Source organism: Mobula birostris, chromosome 6, assembly GCF_030028105.1.
Source record: "Mobula birostris isolate sMobBir1 chromosome 6, sMobBir1.hap1, whole genome shotgun sequence".
NCBI classification, from domain to species: domain Eukaryota; kingdom Metazoa; phylum Chordata; class Chondrichthyes; order Myliobatiformes; family Myliobatidae; genus Mobula; species Mobula birostris.
Window position 1 is genome coordinate 128,844,985 of NC_092375.1, and position 18,466 is coordinate 128,863,450.

Below are 18,466 nucleotides of genomic sequence, written 5' to 3' on the forward strand. Positions count from 1 at the left end.
TTTATGTGTCATTTGGCATGATTTGGTAGGTTATTTTTTGGGTCTGGGAACATTCAAAATTTTCTTCCCATATAAATTACTGGTAATTGCTTCTTCGCTTTACGCCATTCTGGCTTATGAACGGTTTCATAGGAACGCTCTACCTTAGTGGGGGAAATACGGGACAAGGGCGGTCCTATATGGGACAAACCAATTTAGCCCAAAGTACAGGATGTCCCGGCTAATACGGGACAGTTGGCAACCCTACTGGAAGCCCACAGGATGAACCCCGACAGCCTCATCACACCACAGATTCATTTATTTCACCCTCTGAAAGCACCTAAGCAGCCACCCCTCCCCTCTCAGTGTAGTGCTCCCTCCCCCCCCCCAATGTGTCGGGTGGGATGGGAAACTAATCAGTTCAATCCAGTACCCAACTTCGGTCTGAAAAGTGCCCAGTTTTAAGGAAGGCCTATAGGGGTGAGGGTAGTCAATATCTTACCCTATTAAAAAAAAACACAAAGTGCAATATATTTAAACACAAGCTTAAGATATTTGTGGACAATGCAACCAATGGTCTCACTTTCAAAGACTTTTCATTTCATCTTCTTGATATTTATTGGTTTTTTATTTATATTATTATTATTTATTTTTTCTTTTGTATTTGCAGAGATTGTTGTCTTTTGCAAACTGGTTGTTTGTCTGCCCTGTTGGGTGCAGTCTTTCATTGATTCTATTATAGTTATTGGATTTACTGAGTATGCCCACAAGAAAATGAATCTCAGAGTTGTATATGGTGACATATATGTACTTTGATAATAAATTTACTTTGAACTTTGAACATTTTCAGTCACACTTGAGTCCTCTAGAGCCACCAACAACCTTACCCTCCGGAAAGCCATCCCAAACTTCAAGGCGATCGTATCTGCAGTCTGCGGGCCCGATCTGCAGAGGGTCGTACTCCAGGTCAAAGGTGAGCATGGTGAGGGTCACCTCTGACCTTGGCGGTGCCAGGATGATGTAGGTACAGTACAGGTTGTGGGGGTACTTGTCAGGGAAACTCGGAGACTCAATCACACCATTGAGAGCCGTGAAATTCTTGGAGCAATCATCGGACCCTGCAAAAAAAAAGAAAATGAAAATCAGAAGGGTGTTGCAGGTAGAAACGCAGGAGCCCAGATACCGCGAGACCTAATGGATGCCAAACCATGGAAAAACTAGACCACATAAGCAGTTAGCGTAATGCCAATTCAGCACCAGCGACTCGGGTTCAATTCCCGCCGCTGTCTGTAAGGAGTTTGTACGTTCTCCCCGTGACCGTGTAGGTTTCTTCCCAGGAGTTCCAGTTTCCTCCCACATTCCAAAGACTTACGGGCTGGTATGTTAGTTGGTCACATGGGTGTAATTGGATAGTGTGGGCTGGTGGAGCCTGTTACTATGCTGTATCTCTAAATAAAATAAAATGAACAATCTGCCCCACTAATCATCTTCCTTGAGCTGGAGAACTGTCCGTTTTTAAGTATAGATACTCCCCAGGTAACATAAGTGTAGTCAAAACTGTCTGTAACCCCAAGTTTCTCCAAGTCAGAAGTGCAGTCATTCAAGGTTGCACTGGTAGGTTAATTAGCTGCAGATTAGTACAGATATTAGTTAATTTTAGATTTTAGATGTAGGTAGCATTAGTTAATTAGCACAGATACGAATCATGCCAGACCACAGGAGTCGCACCAGGCTAGAGAGTTTCAACCTGTATAAACAGGAAATGCCTCTGGTAACTCTAGGCGGCATCTGTGTCACTGATTCTCCAAAAGGGTTAGAGTCATACAGTGAAGGTGCAGGCCCTTTGTCTCCCCGCGTCCATGCCAAATGTTTTGCTGAACTACTGCACGTCAATCCGGTTTGCCTGCACCAGTACCATCTCCTTCTGAGCCTCGCCTATTCTAGTGCCAGTCAAAGTGCTTCTCACACGCGTTCATTGTACCTGATTCCACCACTTCCTTTAGCTGAGCACCCCACATGTCAGCCATTCGCTGTGTAAAATCGCAATGGAATTGAAGGACACAAAGGCCAATTCACGCAGCCTCAGAAAGCCCACATAAGCTGAAAGTGCCACCTTACGTGAATCCCATCTTTTTAATTCTCCCCACATTTACGTCACCTTGCGGACCCGAGTTATAGCGAAAGTTTGAAAAGGTTAGAACTTCATTCCTTGGAGTTTCGGAGACTGAGGGTAGATTTGATAGAGGAATACAAAATTATGAGGGGTACAGATAGATTAAATGCAAGCAGGCTTTTTCCACTGAGTTTGGGTGAGACAAGAACTAGAGGTCATGGGTTAAAGGTGAATTTTTTAAGGTGAACATGAAGAGAAACCTCTTCACTCAAAGGGTGGTGAGACTGTGTAATGAGCTGCCAGTGGAAGTAGTGGATGCAGGGTTGAATTCAACGTTTAAGAGAAGTTTGGATACCATCCCCTAGGTGAAGATATTTCCTCCCATCCCTCTCTTGGCTGGTAATTCCTTGTGTTCAGGCATGGGTTCGTTCCTCCCCTCAGCCGGGTGCAACATCAACTCTCTCAAGTCCCGTTGTTCCGCAGGGCCGGGAAGTTCTGGACTTTTAACCAATCAACATGATCAGGGCCATGTATGAAGAATTCTCACGAGGTGTTGTCTTGTGAAAGCTCAGACAAGTAAAACCACTGACCCTGATCTTCAGTCACTTTGACTTCATCTTAATCTCCCGACGCACATGCCTCTGGATGTGGAAGAGAACCGGAGGACCAGGGGGAGTCTACACAGTGACCTGCATGTAGACAGCACCCAAGGTCGGTATCGAACCGGGTCACCAGGACTATAGGGCAGTGGCTCGACCAGCCGGTCCACGGTGCTGCTTTTCCAGCTGAGACTGAGAATGACATTGAGCCAGTTTGCAACTGTCCGCTTTCTGGGCTAGAGAGATTAAATGACAATGTATAGCTGTTTAAATCAGTTCTTGTACTAATAATTACCAAGCTGGATATTGTTTGGTGAGTTCAGTAAGGGGGAGACTGGGGTGAGGTGTTACAGTCACAGAGACATAGAGAGATTCAACATGACAACAGGACCCTCAGACCACTGCTCACTGCCCAACAACCACCCACTTACACCAATTCCACATGAGTCCCATTTTTTTATTCTCCCCACATTTACATCATCAAGGAGCTGAGTTGTAGGTAAAGATTGAACAGGTTATGACATTATTCCCTGGAGCGTAGGATAATGAGGGGAGATTTGATGAGGTATACAAAATTATGAGGGGTATAGATAGGGTAAACATTAGCAGGTTTTCCACTGAGTTTGGGCGGGATGAGAACTAGAGGTCATAGGTTAAAGGTGAAAGATGAAATCTTTGAGGGCAACATGAGGGGGAACTTCTTCACTCATAGTGTGTAGTGAGAGTGTGGAACGAGCGGCCGGCGGAAGTGTGGATGCTGGTTTGATTGCAACGTCTGTGAGAAGTTTGGATAAGTGCATGGATGGGAGGGGTATGGGGGATATGATCTGGGTGAAGGTTGATGGGTCTAGGTTGAGTAATAGTCAGCACAGACTAGATGGGCCAAAGGCCCTGATTCTGGCCTGTCGCGTTCGATGATTCTATCACTACCTCCCTCCCACCCCCGGGCTACCAGATTTGATCATTCATCCACACATCAGGCTCAACTTAACAGGGGTCATTTAGACTACCAACCTGTAGGTCTCTGAGGTGTGGAAAGAAACCAGAGCGTGCAAACTCCACGCGGGCAGCACCCGAGATCAGGATCAAGGCAGGGTTTCCACTGCCGCAGAGTTGCGCCCACCCACTACCTGCTGTGCCACTGTGCTGCCCCCCATCAGCCAGCAGCGCCTGGCATTTGCAACCCGCCGCATGATTCCCCGATGGTTGCTCTGAGCGCTAACGACAGCCAGCATCACGAACAAGCCGTTAGTTCGCTGCGCGACACCGTTCACTGACTCTGCAGCATCGCCTCCCAGCTCGCGCACATGTTAAATAAAAAAACACATCTGCCTGGCAGCCTGGCGAAGTTGTGCCTCCTGCACTGTTTGCAGAACAGGAGTCTGCCTCATTGTCACACCATATCACCATAATTGCCTCTGGTCCCTCAGGATGTACAGTTAAGTGTGTATGAGTTGAACCATCACACAGCACAAAGGAATTGAAGCCCTTACAAATAACACCAGCTGGCTTCGATCATGCGTTGCAAGCTGCAATCCAGTCATCGGCAGCTCAGATGACTTATTATACCTAACTCGAGCTTCAGGCTTTCAGGCCTGCAACCCATTCCACTCTTTTCTTTCCACTGACTTAATTTTGCTCCGAAATGAACTGCAGACCTCCTGCTCACCTGTTCACTTAAAAAGCAGATTGCCCGCACGATATGTTCTGTCTCATTTGTTCTTGTAATTCCAATCAAAGTCACTTTATTTCCAGCAATTTTCTCGGTGTCAGGAGTTACTGCTCTCTGACTCACCGCGTCCAGTGATGGCTTCATGAAAAAATGTGTCGAAGTTAGTCAGCCTGCACATCAGATAATGTCTTTCCCAAGGATCAGGATAGTTCTCCAGAAACGGTAGAGAGTGGGAAATATATCCATGTACATTCATGTCATTTTACCACTTTATTGGGAAGGATATTAGTTGGGGACGAGGCTTTAAAGACTGTTAAACTGGCTATCAGGAGTCATTCTAGGGACAAAGAGACTGTGTGGCTGGCCTATCAGTCCACCTTTGGGAGGGTGTGGGGGGTGATCTGTGCTCGTGTGGTGTAAACAGAGCTGGTATCAGTGGTTAAGTCACAGAGAAAGTGATCAGACCAGTGATGCACTGACTGTGCGGGTTAACTGATGTTACACTGGTCAGAGTGAGGTGCAGAATGAGCTTGTCACTGCCTCTGCTCCTCACAGCTGCAGTAAATAGAGGATTTCTACAAATCTGAGCACCTTTGATCAACATAAAGCCAGTTCTGCTCTAGGATCTTGTATCTTGTACCTGCATCAGGTATTGGCAACATCTGATAATTGTCTTCAATGACCACACACACACACACACATTACAGATATATTTTTCTCTCATTTCTCTCAGTCTCTCTTTCTCTCTCTCTTCCCTACACCCATGGATCTCTCCATAAGATGTGCTCTCTCCACTTTCCCCCACCCATTCCATTGTTCTCCCTTCTGTTTGTCACTGTTTGATTTTCGCCACCTGTTCTTTCACTCTCACTGTCTTGGCTTTTTGTGTGAGGAAATGATTAGAAATAAACACAATTCATATTTCTTAGCTGCCAGCTGGCTGCAGAACATAGTACGAAAAGCTGCAAGTAAGAAAGCACAAGGTGAGATGGGTCACATGTTATCTGCCCTCTATGTCGGCAGCTCCACAGTCAAATAAACAGAAACCACATTCCTGGCTAACTCTTCACCGCTGAACAGGGAAATGATTAACTCCAGCTCTCTTGGTTGCCCTGGTCTGTTACTGACTCTCAGAACAAAGGCACAATATACTGGTTTTCCAAATATTCTTCCTGTTGGTTGCCTCCCTTTATTTACTCATTCTCAGTGATTTCCCCGTCCCTTCATCATTTTCTGCTTGTGGAGTTTGGAGTTTCCTTCCTGGAAAGTCTTGGTTCCTCCTCAATTGAAGAAGGCCCTTTGGATGGAGAGGTGATGGGTGGTTGGGATTAATCCAAGGAGTCTAGTTAACCTTTTCAGTTGGCTGTGCAAGAGGAGGATAAGCCAATGAGAGGAGGTTGAGGTCAGGTGGTTCAAGGGGAATCACATGATCAAGAGAAAACTGAGAGAGAAGGGGGTCACAGATTGGCAGAAGAAGGCAGTTCCTGAATCTCCAGGCAGTGGCCTGGACTACATATCCAGAGGCAGCAAGGCTGGTAAAAATTATAGTGATTAAACAAATCTGGAAAGGAACAGGCAGCCTCGGTGACATGTCAAGGCCCAACAAATTCTCCAAGGTCCTTCAGAAAACCAGTGTGTTGATCTCACCCATTCTGGCCCAGCTTCCTACCCACACCAGGGGCAATTGGAGGCGGACCATATATGTCAGGTTAGCAGCAGGGTTCAGTAATTCGCGGAACACAGAACATTACAGCATAGTACAGACCCTTCGGCCCACAACGTTATGCCAACCTTTCAACCTAAGCTGAAATCAATCTAAGCCTTCCTTCTACATACCTGTCCATTTTTCTATCACTATTGCTTATCTAAGAGTTTCATAAATGCTCTTATCACCACTGCCTGGGCATTCCACTCTGTCTAAAAGAACTTACCTTCGACATCCCCCCTACACTTTCCTCCAATCACCTTAAAATTATGCCCCTTTGTATTAGCTATTTCTGTCCTGGGAGAAGGTCTCTGTCGACCCACTCGATCTGTGTCTCGTGTCATCTTGTACACCTCTGTCACATTACCTCTCATCCTCCTTTGCTCCAAAGAGAAGGGCTTTTTACAGGGGATCACAAATCACTTGTTCCAAATCCACTGATACCAACAAATATATACTTGATACCTGCCCATATCAACATATATTCATCCGTGCTGCCCCAATATCTCATAAACCCAGGTGTTTGATCTTCCTGGGTGGGCCAATTCCAAATGTATCATCATTAAGGTGCAGAACAGAGACATACCTGGCAGAGCAGGCTTGGGGGGCAGGGTTGCTGGGTTGCGGGGCTACACCAGCAATGGGAAGTCAGGCTGCTCTTGCCTGTCAGCTAAAAGCTGTCAAATGTTATCATTGTGCCTCAGTGTCCATGTGTGGGTATGTACTTATGTGTATGTGTGTGCATACGCACGTACGTGTGTGTGTGTGAGATGGTGTGTGGTAGGCGTATGTGCGTGTCGGGGTGTGGCCACTTACAGACAGTTGCTGCTACAGCAACGACTGATACAGGTACAAGAACCTCAAGTAGGACACACTTTATGTCGAGCGAGAGTGTAGAAATCCTCTACCTACTTGGGCCCAGCTACTGAAGCAATCACAAAGAAAGCTCCACTTCACTAGGAGTTTGAGGAGATTTGGCATGTCACCAAAGACTTCAGCAAATTTCGACAGTCCTGCGCAGAGCATTCTGACTGGTTGCGTATCGGGGCTCCAAGTGACAGGACTGAGAGAGCCTGCAGAGAGTTGTAGCCTCTGTCAGCTTCCATCATGGACATTAGCCTACCCAGCATCCAGAACATCTTCAAAATTGGCGTCCATCACTGAGGAACCCCCCTCCACCAGTCACGTCATGCCCTCTTCTCATTGCTACCATCAGGGAGGAGGTACAGGAGCCTGAAGACACACATTCAACCTTTCAGGAACGGCCTCTGCAATCAGATTTCTGGGCAGTCCCTAAACCTATGAACACTATCTCACCATTTCGTTCTCTTGTTTGCACTATTTTTTATTTTTAATAGATTTCTTATTATAAATTATAGAAATATTTTATGTCTTGCTCTGTACTTCTACAACTAAAAAACACACTTTACAAGAGCCGGTGAGACAATAAGCATGATCGGATTCTGATTTACAGTGGCTGTGAGGAGCAGTGACAGTGACAAGCTCAGTCTACACCCATACCCAGACAGTCAGAGACAGTGACAGACTCAGTCTACAACCATGCCCAAACAGTCAGAGACAGTGACAGGCTCAGTCTACACCTGTACCCGGACAGTCAGAGACAGTGACAGACTCAGTCTACAACCATACCCAGACAGTCAGAGACAGTGACAGACTCAGTCTACAACCATACCCAAACAGTCAGAGACAGTGGCAGGCTCAGTCTATACCTGTACCCGGACAGTCAGAGACAGTGACAGGGTCAGTCTACACTGGTACCCGGACAGTCAGAGACAGTGACAGACTCAGTCTACAACCATACCCAAACAGTCAGAGACAGTGACAGGCTCAGTCTACAACCATACCCAAACAGTCAGAGACAGTGACAGGCTCAGTCTATACTTGTACCCGGACAGTCAGAGACAGTGACAAGTTCAGTCTACAACCTCGCTCCACCCAGTGTAACCATCAGTTAACACAGGCAGTCAGTGCATCACTGGTCTGATCACTTCCTCTGTGATTTGCCACTGATACCAGCTCTGCTTATATCACATGAGAACAGATCACCCCCCACACCCTCCCATTGAACGACCAATATACCACCCACAGGCTGACTGTCCCTGGAGGAGCAGACGATCCCTGACAGCTCCATCCCCAGTTAATATCCTTCATAATGAAACACGCTGGTAAAATGACAGCTGGTGGTGTATTGAATGGGGCTCCACTGAGGCACATACATAACCCACACTATAACCTGTGCACCCATATGTACACAGCCATGCAAACTGCCTGTACCCATCCACACCAGCCTATATCCATCCAGACTGCCCAGAATCTCAGAAACCCAGGTGTGTGATTCTCCTGACTGGCCAACTCTATCATCCCCAGATAAGTAGGATTAAGGTGCATATGAGCCACTATCTGCCTGGGCAGAACAAGCTCAAAGGGCTAAATTGCCAGCTCTGGGGAGCATAGTGACAGGAGCTGGTGGGGCAGGAAACCTTGGTCAGGTTGAGCTAACCCAGGACAGTACAAGAACTTCCTTGGCCTGTGCAACTCATGCAATCTGCGAAGCTGCCAAGAAATCCAAGGTTACAATATAAAGATTAAAGATTTAAAGAGATAAAGATGAACTGTATTTGTCACATGTACATCAAAACATACTGTGAAATGCACCATTTTGCTTCAGATCACTGAGAATTGTGCCACAAGTGTTGCCACACTTCCAGTGGGAATGTGGGAGGAAACCAGAGCACCCAGAGGAAACCTACATGGCCAGGGGGAGAATGTATGAACTCCTTACAGATTGCAGCAGGAATCAAACCTTTCGTAAGTGGTTTTGGGGGCGTATTCCTTGGGATTTAGAAGTGTGAGGGGTGACTTTATTGAAACTTAAGATCCTGAGAGGACTTGACAGTATAGACGTTTCCATTAGTGGGAGAGTCTTGAAAGAGGAGACACAGTTTCAAGATAAGGGGCACGTCTTTTAAAATCATGGTAGTGGAAGTTTCTCCTTTCAGAAGGCAATGGACTCCGGAATTCCCTGCTTCGAATGGGTACAAAGGCCAGATCGGTAAAGTGGAGGCAGACACATTTTTTGAAAAATTAGGGTGTTGAGTGGTCTGGGGATCCGAGGGAGTTGAGGCCTGAGGTAGATCAATCATGTTGATGTTGAATAGTAGGGCAGGCTTGAGGAGCCTGATGAAAGATCTCAGCCCAAAATACTGACTACTTATTTTCCATAGACGTTGCCTGACTTGCTGAATTCCTCCAGCATTATGTGTGTGTTGCTTTGGATTTCCAGCATCTTGTGTCTATAATTTGCTGTTCCTACTTTGGAGCTCCTGTGAACATATGGGCTTAGTTGTATTCATTAATGAACTCCCGACTTCTTAAATTCCCTCCATTCAGTGACTGAGATAAGGCAGATAAGTTAGCTAATGTGAGTTATCTTTACTACTTCCCTCTAATTTTCACTTGGATCCCATCCTGAGGTACATCCTGCATTTGTATGCTGTCTCTCCAGCCCTCCCACTTTTCCAAAGTTGTGTGGAGTGCCTCTAGGAGTTGGTGCAACAATCAGAAGCCCCCAGAAATAGGTTAAACACCTTCTCCGCAGCCACAACGCAGAGACGTGAAGCCAACCTGTCCTGAAGATCTCATAGCGCAACGAGAATCCTGCCCCCTGGTGCGCGTAGTCCGACACGAACTTGATGTAGAGCGCGGAACCCGAGGAGATGATAGACGTGGGGGCAATGTTCCCGCAGTGCTTTCCCAGCAGGTCCGCATTCTCCCCGTCTCCGTCCCGGATCTCGATGTAGTCGTACCTAAGGCAGGTGGAAATACGAGACGTTAGAAAGTGTAGCCACCTCACTGGTCGTCTACTCTCGTCCTGGCCAGGAGGCTCTGGGTGATGGCACTGAGGTCAAAGGAAAGTGGAATCCCTCATCCATCAACGAGCAGCATCAGTGTGGATGACCTCTTTACATTATCAACTAAAGTCACATTCCCTCCTAGGTCACTGGATTTACTCCTCCAGATTTGAGAATAACATCATCTGAACAAATTCCTTCCTTGGCATCACTGGCAGAGCCAGCATTTACCTCTGTTTTCAGTTACCTGGTAGAGCAGCTGCCCCAGAGCTCCAGTTACGTGGGTTCAAACCCAACCCCGGGCATTGCCTGTGTGGATGAATGTTCGGTCACTGTATAGGTGCTCTGGATTCCACCAACGTCCAAAGACATGTGGGTCGGCGGGCTAATTGATTGCAGTTGCTTGCCTCCAGTGTACAGGCGAGAGGGGGAACCTGGAGGTGAGGAGTTATTGTCGGGAAGAAAGCTCTAAACAGGGAGCAAATCCAGTTAGTGTTATTGGGGAGGCTTTAAACTAGATTTGCAGGGGGATGGGAACCAGAGTGCCAGAGCTGACAGTGTGGCTGGGGTGAAAATAAATGATATTGAAAGTTTAAGCAAATCCGCTGATAGAAAGGTTGTGAGTGGTGGTAAAAATCTTCTGAGGTGTATATATTTCAATGCTAGGGGTATTGCAGGGAAGGCGGATGAGTTGAGGGCGTGGATTGACACGTGGAATTATGACGTTACAGCAATTAGTGAAACTTGGCTACAGGAGGGGCAGGACTGGCAGCTTAATATTCCAGGGTTCAGATGTTTCAGATGTGATCGAGGCAGGGGAATGAAAGGTGGGGGAGTAGCATTGCTTGTTAGGGAAAATATTACAGCAGTGCTCAGGCAGGACAGATTAGAGGGCTTGTCTACTGAGTCCTTATGGGAGCTGAGAAACAGGAAAGGTACGGCCACGTTAGTGGGATTGTATCACAGACCACCCAATAGTCAACAAGACTTGGAAGAGCAAATCTGCAGAGAGATAGCAGGCAACTGCAGGAAACATAAAGTTGTGGTGGTAGGGGATTTTAATTTTCCATACATTGATTGGGACTCCCATACTGTTAGGGGTCTAGATGGTTTAGAGTTTGTAAAATGTGTTCAGGAAAGTTTTCTAAATCAGTATATAGAGGGACCAACTAGAGGGGATGCAACATTGGATCTCCTGTTAGGAAACGAATTAGGGCAAGTGACGGAAGTCTGTGTAGGGGAGCACTTTGGTTCCAGTGATCATAACACCATTAGTTTCAATTTGATCATGGACAAGGATAGATCTGGTCCTAGGGTTGAGGTTCTGAACTGGAAGAAGGCCAAATTTGAAGAAATGAGAAAGGATCTAAAAAAGCGTGGATTGGGACAGGTTGTTCTCTGGCAAAGATGTGATTGGTAGGTGGGAAGCCTTCAAAGGGGAAATTTTGAGAGTGCAGAGTTTGTATGTTCCTGTCAGGATTAAAGGCAAATTGAATAGGAATAAGGAACCTTGGTTCTCAAGGGATATTGCAACTCTGATAAAGAAGAAGAGGGAGTTGTATAAATGTATAGGAAACAGGGGGTAAATCAGGTGCTTGAGGAGTATAAGAAGTGCAAGAAAATACTTAAGAAAGAAATCAGGAGGGCAAAAAGAAGACATGAGGTTGCCTTGGCAGTCAAAGTGAAGGATAATCCAAAGAGCTTTTACAAGTATATTAAGAGCAAAAGGATTGTAAGGGATAAAATTGGTCCTCTTGAAGATCAGAGTGGTCGGCTTTGTGCGGAACCAAAGGAAATGGGGGAGATCTTAAATAGGTTTTTTGCGTCTGTATTTACTAAGGAAGCTGGCATGAAATCTATGGAATTGAGGGAATCAAGTAGTGAGACCATGGCACTGTACAGATTGAAAAGGAGGAGGTGCTTGCTGTCTTGAGGAAAATTAAAGTGGATAAATCCCCAGGACCTGACAGAGTGTTCCCTCGGACCTTGAAGGAGACTAGTGTTGAAATTGCGGGGGCCCTGGCAGAAATATTTAAAATGTCGCTGTCTACGGGGGAAGTGCCGGAGGATTGGAGAGTGGCTCATGTTGTTCCGTTGTTTAAAAAAGGATCGAAAAGTAATCCGGGAAATTATAGGCCGGTGAGTTTAACGTCAGTAGTATGTAAGTTATTGGAGGGAGTACTAAGGGACAGAATCTACAAGCATTTGGATAGACAGGGGCTTATTAGGGAGAGTCAACATGGCTTTGTGCGTGGTAGGTCATGTTTGACCAATCTGTTGGAGTTTTTCGAGGAGGTTACCAGGAAAGTGGATGAAGAGAAGGCAGTGGATATTGTCTACATGGACTTCAGTAAGGCCTTTGACAAGGTCCCGCATGGGAGGTTAGTTAGGAAAATTCAGTCGCTAGGTATACATGGAGAGGTGGTAAATTGGATTGGACATTGGCTCGATGGAAGAAGCCAGAGAGTGGTGGTAGAGAATTGCTTCTCTGAGTGGAGGCCTGTGACTAGTGGTGTGCCACAGGGATCAGTGCTGGGTCCATTGTTATTTGTCATCTATATCAATGATCTGGATGATAATGTGGTAAATTGGATCAGCAAGTTTGCTGATGATATAAAGATTGGAGGTGTAGTAGACAGTGAGGAAGGTTTTCAGAGCCTGCAGAGGGACTTGGACCAGCTGGAAAAATGGGCTGAAAAATGGCAGGTGGAGTTTAATACTGAAAAGTGTGAGGTATTGCACGTTGGAAGGACAAACCAATGTAGAACATACAGGGTTAATGGTAAGGCACTGAGGAGTGCAGTGGAACAGAGGGATCTGGGAATACAGATACAAAATTCCCTAAAAGTGTCGTCACAGGTAGATAGGGTCGTAAAGAGAGCTTTTCGTACATTGGCCTTTATTAATCGAAGTATTGAGTATAAGAGCTGGAATGTTATGATGAGGTTGTATAAGGCATTGGTGAGGCCGAATCTGGAGTATTGTGTTCAGTTTTGGTCACCAAATTACAGGAAGGATATAAATAAGGTTGAAAGAGTGCAGAGAAGGTTTACAAGGATGTTGCCGGGACTTGAGAAACTCAGTTACAGAGAAGGGTTGAATAGGTTAGGACTTTATTCCCTGAAGTGTAGAAGAATGAGGGGAGATTTGATAGAGGTATATAAAATTATGATGGGTATAGATAGAGTGAATGCAAGCAGGCTTTTTCCACTGAGGCAAGGGGAGAAAAAAACCAGAGGACATGGGTTAGGGGTGAGGGGGGAAAAGTTTAAAGGGAACATTAGGGGGGGCTTCTTCACACAGAGAGTGGTGGGAGTATGGAATGAGCTGCCAGATGAGGTGGTAAATGCGGGTTCTTTTTTTAACATTTAAGAATAAATTGGACAGATACATGGATGGGAGGTGTATGGAGGGATATGGTCCGTGTGCAGGTCAATGGGACTAGGCAGAAAATGGTTCGGCACAGCCAAGAAGGGCCAAAGGGCCTGTTTCTGTGCTGTGGTTTCTATGGTTCTATGGTTCTAACTCGGTGGTGCAAAGGGACATGAGGAGTCCTCGCAGAGGATTTCCTAAAGGTTAATTTGCAGGCTGGGTTGGCAGTAAGGAAGGCAAACGGAGTGCTAGTGTTCGTTTCAAGATGACAATGCTGAGGCTTTATGAGGCATTGGTCAGACTGCACTTGGAGCAATATGAGCAGTTTTGGGCCCTTATCTAGGAAAGAATGTATTAGAATTGGAGAGGGTTCAGAGGAGATTCACGAGAATGTTTCCGGGAATGAAAGGGTTAACATATAAGGAGCGCTTATGACTCTGGGCCTGTACTAGCGAGAACTTACAAGAATAGGAGGGGGGGATCTCATTGAAACCTATCAAATATTGAAAGACTTAGATAGAGTGGACATGTTTTCTATAATGGGTGAGTCTAGAACCAGAGGTCATAGCCTCACAGTAGAGGCTGTGCCCTCTGGTCCATTTAGAACAGAGATGAGGAGGATTTTTTTAACCAGAGGGTGGTAAATATGTGGAATTCATTGCTAGAGATGGCTGTGGAGGCAAGGTCATTGGATATATTTAAAGTGGAGGTTAATAGGTTCTTGATTAGTAAGGGCGTCAAAGGGGAGAAGACAGGAGAACGGGGTTGAGAGAGATAATAAATCAGCCATGATCAAATGGCAGAGCAGACTGGATGGGCAGAATGGCCTAATTCTGCTCCTATGTTTTATGAATGTGGAGAGCATTGGTTACAGGGAAATTAGTTGGAGGTGAGGCCTGCAGCCACCATTGGTTCCATAGTCCAGTTGGCTTTGTTCCATGTTGTAATGAGATGCAGAATGTGATCAGCTCCCAACGGGAACCACTGCTGTCTTCCTGATGAAGATGCTTCCACAGTGTCTTTGGGGAGGGAGTCCCATTATTGAGACCCAGCCACAATGAAGGACAATGGCATTTTACCGGGTCAGGATGGAGTGCCACTTGCAGAAGTGGTGGTTCTCTAATGCACCTTCTCATCTTGTCCATCTGCATGACAGGGCCTATGAGTCTATAGACTCTGTCACACAGGTGGGACAAGTCTGTGGAGGACAGGTTGCACGTGGCCAGAGCAGGCATCAGCTTAGGGCGCCTTGATGTCAACTTCGACACTAAGTTCAAAGAATCTTCAGCTTCAAGTTCTGGAGCTGGTGCTTCTGAATCAGAAAGCTGTGTTCTCCAGTCCTAGCAGACATTTGTCCTCCCTAGACTTGCCCCATCTAGAGACCTACAGGCTCTGTCATGTAGAGGGGACAAGATTAGAATGTGCATTAAAGAACAGCCAAGACAATATCTAGGCCTTAATTAACATCTGATGAATTGGTTGTGTCAGTGTGCTTTCTGCATTAAGATGGAGACAGCCTGCAAGTGTCGCAGCATATTCGATCGTCGGCATAGCATGCCCAACACAACACAAGCAACAAAACAACAAGCAGCAAAACACTGCATTCACACATGTGGGTGAAGTTGATGACACAAGAGCTATCACAGCCCCACACAGTAACCAACCCACCAGGTGGGTGATCTGATCATCGTTGCCTGTTTGTTGCTGCTGAAGCCCAATTCTGCAATCAAGGTGCAGACCATAAACAGCCAGTGGGGGTTAGGGACCATCTTGCTCTCACTCTGACCCAGTATCTGGGAAGCAGGGTGATAAACTCCCTGCAACATCCCATCCTCTCTGGCTGGCAGATCTCACAAGGTTCAGGCCCGACGGTGCAAGTCAAAAAAAGAAAATCACAGATGCCCAAAATCCAAAACGAAAGCAGAAAATACTGGAGGCACTGGGCAGGCCAGGCAATGCCCGTGCTACAAGAAACACTGATGTCAAAGACCATTTGTCAGAACTGGAGAAGGGTTTTGGACCAGAAATATTAACTGTTTTTCTCTTGACAGATGCTGACTGACTCACTTCCTGTTTTATCTGTTTTTATCGAATTTTCAGCCCCGAAGCGGGTGATTTGACCCCAAAGGCCACTGGAGATACTAATGCCCCACTTGAACTTCCACTCACCATCTGACTCTGCCACCATGTCCTGTGTTCCTTTCTCTGCTGTATAATTATCCCGCACCCTCTTCAGCACATCATCACTGTTTCTTTTAGCTGCATCACTTGCGTTCCATGCATTATCACTCAGCGTCTCCTCTTGCGCTTCCTACTGGATCCACAACTAACCACCTTACAGCTACACCTCCCACCCCCCGCCGGCTTTTGGATTTCCCCAGATGCTTTCTCAGTGTGAAACACCTTGTACGATCTTCCTCGGCAGTCTGTTTCCCACATGAGCAGACAAATAAGGTAGGTAACTACTTTTCATTCTTGCAGGAGATTTCAGAAGCTGGGAGGAGAAGAACTCACACTAATGTAGTCCAAGGTAGGTGGAAGAAAAGTCTATTTTGCATAAAGGACTGCTCCCCTGGTATATATGCACAGCTGACAGGAATAGCAATACTTTACTGCTGAGCTAAGAATACTAAGCATTCTGTTGGAATCTGGGTGATAAAGCCTCGAGAGCTAGGAGAATGGAACAAGGGAGTGTTGCCCTATGGCTCTTTCACGCTTGATATTAAAACCAGACCTCGTCCACCCTCTCAGATAGACATAAAAACCTTTGCAGCATTATTAAGAAAAGGAGAAAGACTATTTTTCTCTCCACCACCCTCACCCCTGCACCTTAGGTAATACTGAGGCCTCAACACCATTAAAGCTGGTTATCTGCTTGTAAACACTGTGTGGAAAATAGGCTGTTTCCAAATTGACACGTCCTACAGTTCAACATTAATTACACTCCAATACATATTTGATTAGCTGAGCTGATATTTGAGACATCGTGACATTGTGGCAGGTGCCAAATCAATGCAAATTTTTCCCATTTATCCTGAGAAAGCTAGGAGCTAAAGGCAGTCCAGACTGTTGCTTGTCCTGAGACTGCAGGGAACCTGAGGTGTTCATCTCAACCTCCGCCACTAGAGGGTAGCAAACACAACGTTGTAGCAGTCTAATTCCGCTCTTCCTGACAGGTGTGTGATTTATCTGCATGTAGGTGGGTTTGTCTGTGTATGTGAGTGTCTTTGTGTATATGTGAGTGTGTACGTGTGTGTGTGGGTCATTGTGTGTGTATGTATCTGCAGGCTTCTGTGTGTGTGTGTATATGTCCATGTATGTGGGTCATTGCATGTGTGTATGTATCTGCATGCTTTGTGTGTGTGTGTGTGTGTGTGTGTGTGTGTGTGTGTGTGTGTATGTGTGTGTATCTGTGTTTATGTTGTGTGGGTGTGTGTCTATGTTTGTGGGTCATTGTGTGTGTATATATATCAGTGCATGCTTGTGCGCGGGCGTGTGTGTGTGTGTGTGTGTGTGTGTGTGTGTGTGTGTGTGTGTGTGTGTGTCTGAAGGAGGATATGCCCACTGTATTCTACTGAAAGAAATCTACCAACAGAGCACACTGGCAGCACACACATTTAACCCATCTCTCCCCCATTCCTCCTAACCTGAACTCTTCACATTCCTACATCATCTGAGCGCTGGAATTTCTTCCCTCAGTCCCTCTGCCTCCCTGCCCCTCTATCTTTGCTGAAGAAACCCTACCAGACCCAAGGCCTTAAGTCATCGGTCTTGTTTTGAGTGAGAGTCAGCTTCAGAACTATTTTGGAGACTTTCCTCATAGGTCGCGAGGTGAGTGGGTGTCCTCAATGCTCCTGTGTATCTTGTCAAAGTTATTAATGGGACCATGGCTACTTTACTGATATATAAATGCTTGTTCTAGGAAAAACTGAATATAATTTTAATCTGCTTAAGGGCGAAGTGAGATCAAATACCCTTTCCTTCACAGACAGACTCACTCATCACTACTAATTCATGGTAGAGCAACGTTCTGTTTTGTATGTAGCCAAAGGAGATGCATTAGATTTCATGACGCTTTCTTGAGAGTGAAGGTCCCCAAGATCAAGACAGCAAAATATCTTGGCTCAGAGAATGTGGAATTGTATGATTATATACAACTGTGTGGAGTGGTTATAAGTAACTCTTGGAGATTGAGTTCAACTGTTTCTATCTGCTTATTGGCCCTATGTTGAGGTTTCTCATATTTCCTTATGATATACAAGGAGGCCCTTTGGCCCATTGAGCTCATGTTGGTACGCTGAATCTATTTCCCAGTAACCTATGCCCACCGTGTGTTACAACATCACATTAAAACTTTGGGTGATGTTGGTGAAAGCACACCTAGAATATTCCTTGCAGATCAGGAAAGTCTAAAGTCAGACATAAACACTCAAACCCAGTCTGAAAGTTGTATATAATCGCTCCACACAACGCCACATTCCCTGAGCAAAGATATTTTGTTATCTTCCTTTTGTGGTTCTTGTGGGAAACATTCACAAGGATGTTGTACCTTAACAGGACCAATATCCTGGTTGGATGGCTCGCCAGTGCTGGTCAGGAGGCAAAGGTGTGAGGGCCAGAGCACCACATGAAAAAATGAAGGGAGGTAGTTGTCATGGCCAGTAAGAAAAGGTAGCAGCAAAGAGAAATGGGGAGATTGTGTAAAATTTTAATGCTAGAAGTATGATGGGCAAGGCTGATGAACTTAAAGAATAGATTAGTACTATGATGTTGTGGCCATAACAGACACTTAATGAGAGAGGGGCAGGAATGGATGCTTCATGTTTGAGGGTTTGGGAAATACAGTCCTTGGGCTCTACGTAGTTATATAAACATAGAATATATGCATAGATCTACAATTTTATCTGGAGAGAGACAGATTCACATTCACAAACAGACATTAATTCACATCGGTTAACTTTGGTACCTGCAATCATGTTTTTCAAGTTCAAAGTGGGGGTTGAAGTTCAGTAGAATCTTCTGGTGGCTCTCGGGTGCACGGATGACCCATTCACACCTCTGGTGTGGCGTGTAGTCATGAGGGTACCCTGGCGAGGTAATGTATCCTGCTTCCCTTGCATCCAAACTCTCCCCGCAAGGCACGGCTCCTTCAAG

The 18,466-nt window shown here is 45.8% G+C and overlaps 1 protein-coding gene across 3 annotated transcripts in view; it reads right to left on the minus strand.

The window, feature by feature from the left end:
* The window catches only part of LOC140199356 (neuropilin-2-like), a 102,537-nt gene that overhangs the window by 60,099 nt on the left and 23,972 nt on the right, over positions 1 to 18,466 (minus strand). For all 3 annotated transcript variants that reach the window (XM_072261287.1, XM_072261289.1, XM_072261288.1), the window contains exons 2-4: positions 18,279 to 18,459; positions 9,714 to 9,895; positions 867 to 1,097 (exon numbers count right to left, since the gene is read on the minus strand). In XM_072261287.1, coding sequence (XP_072117388.1) covers positions 867 to 1,097; positions 9,714 to 9,895; positions 18,279 to 18,459 — 594 coding nt within the window. The remainder of the gene's footprint in view (positions 1 to 866; positions 1,098 to 9,713; positions 9,896 to 18,278; positions 18,460 to 18,466) is intronic.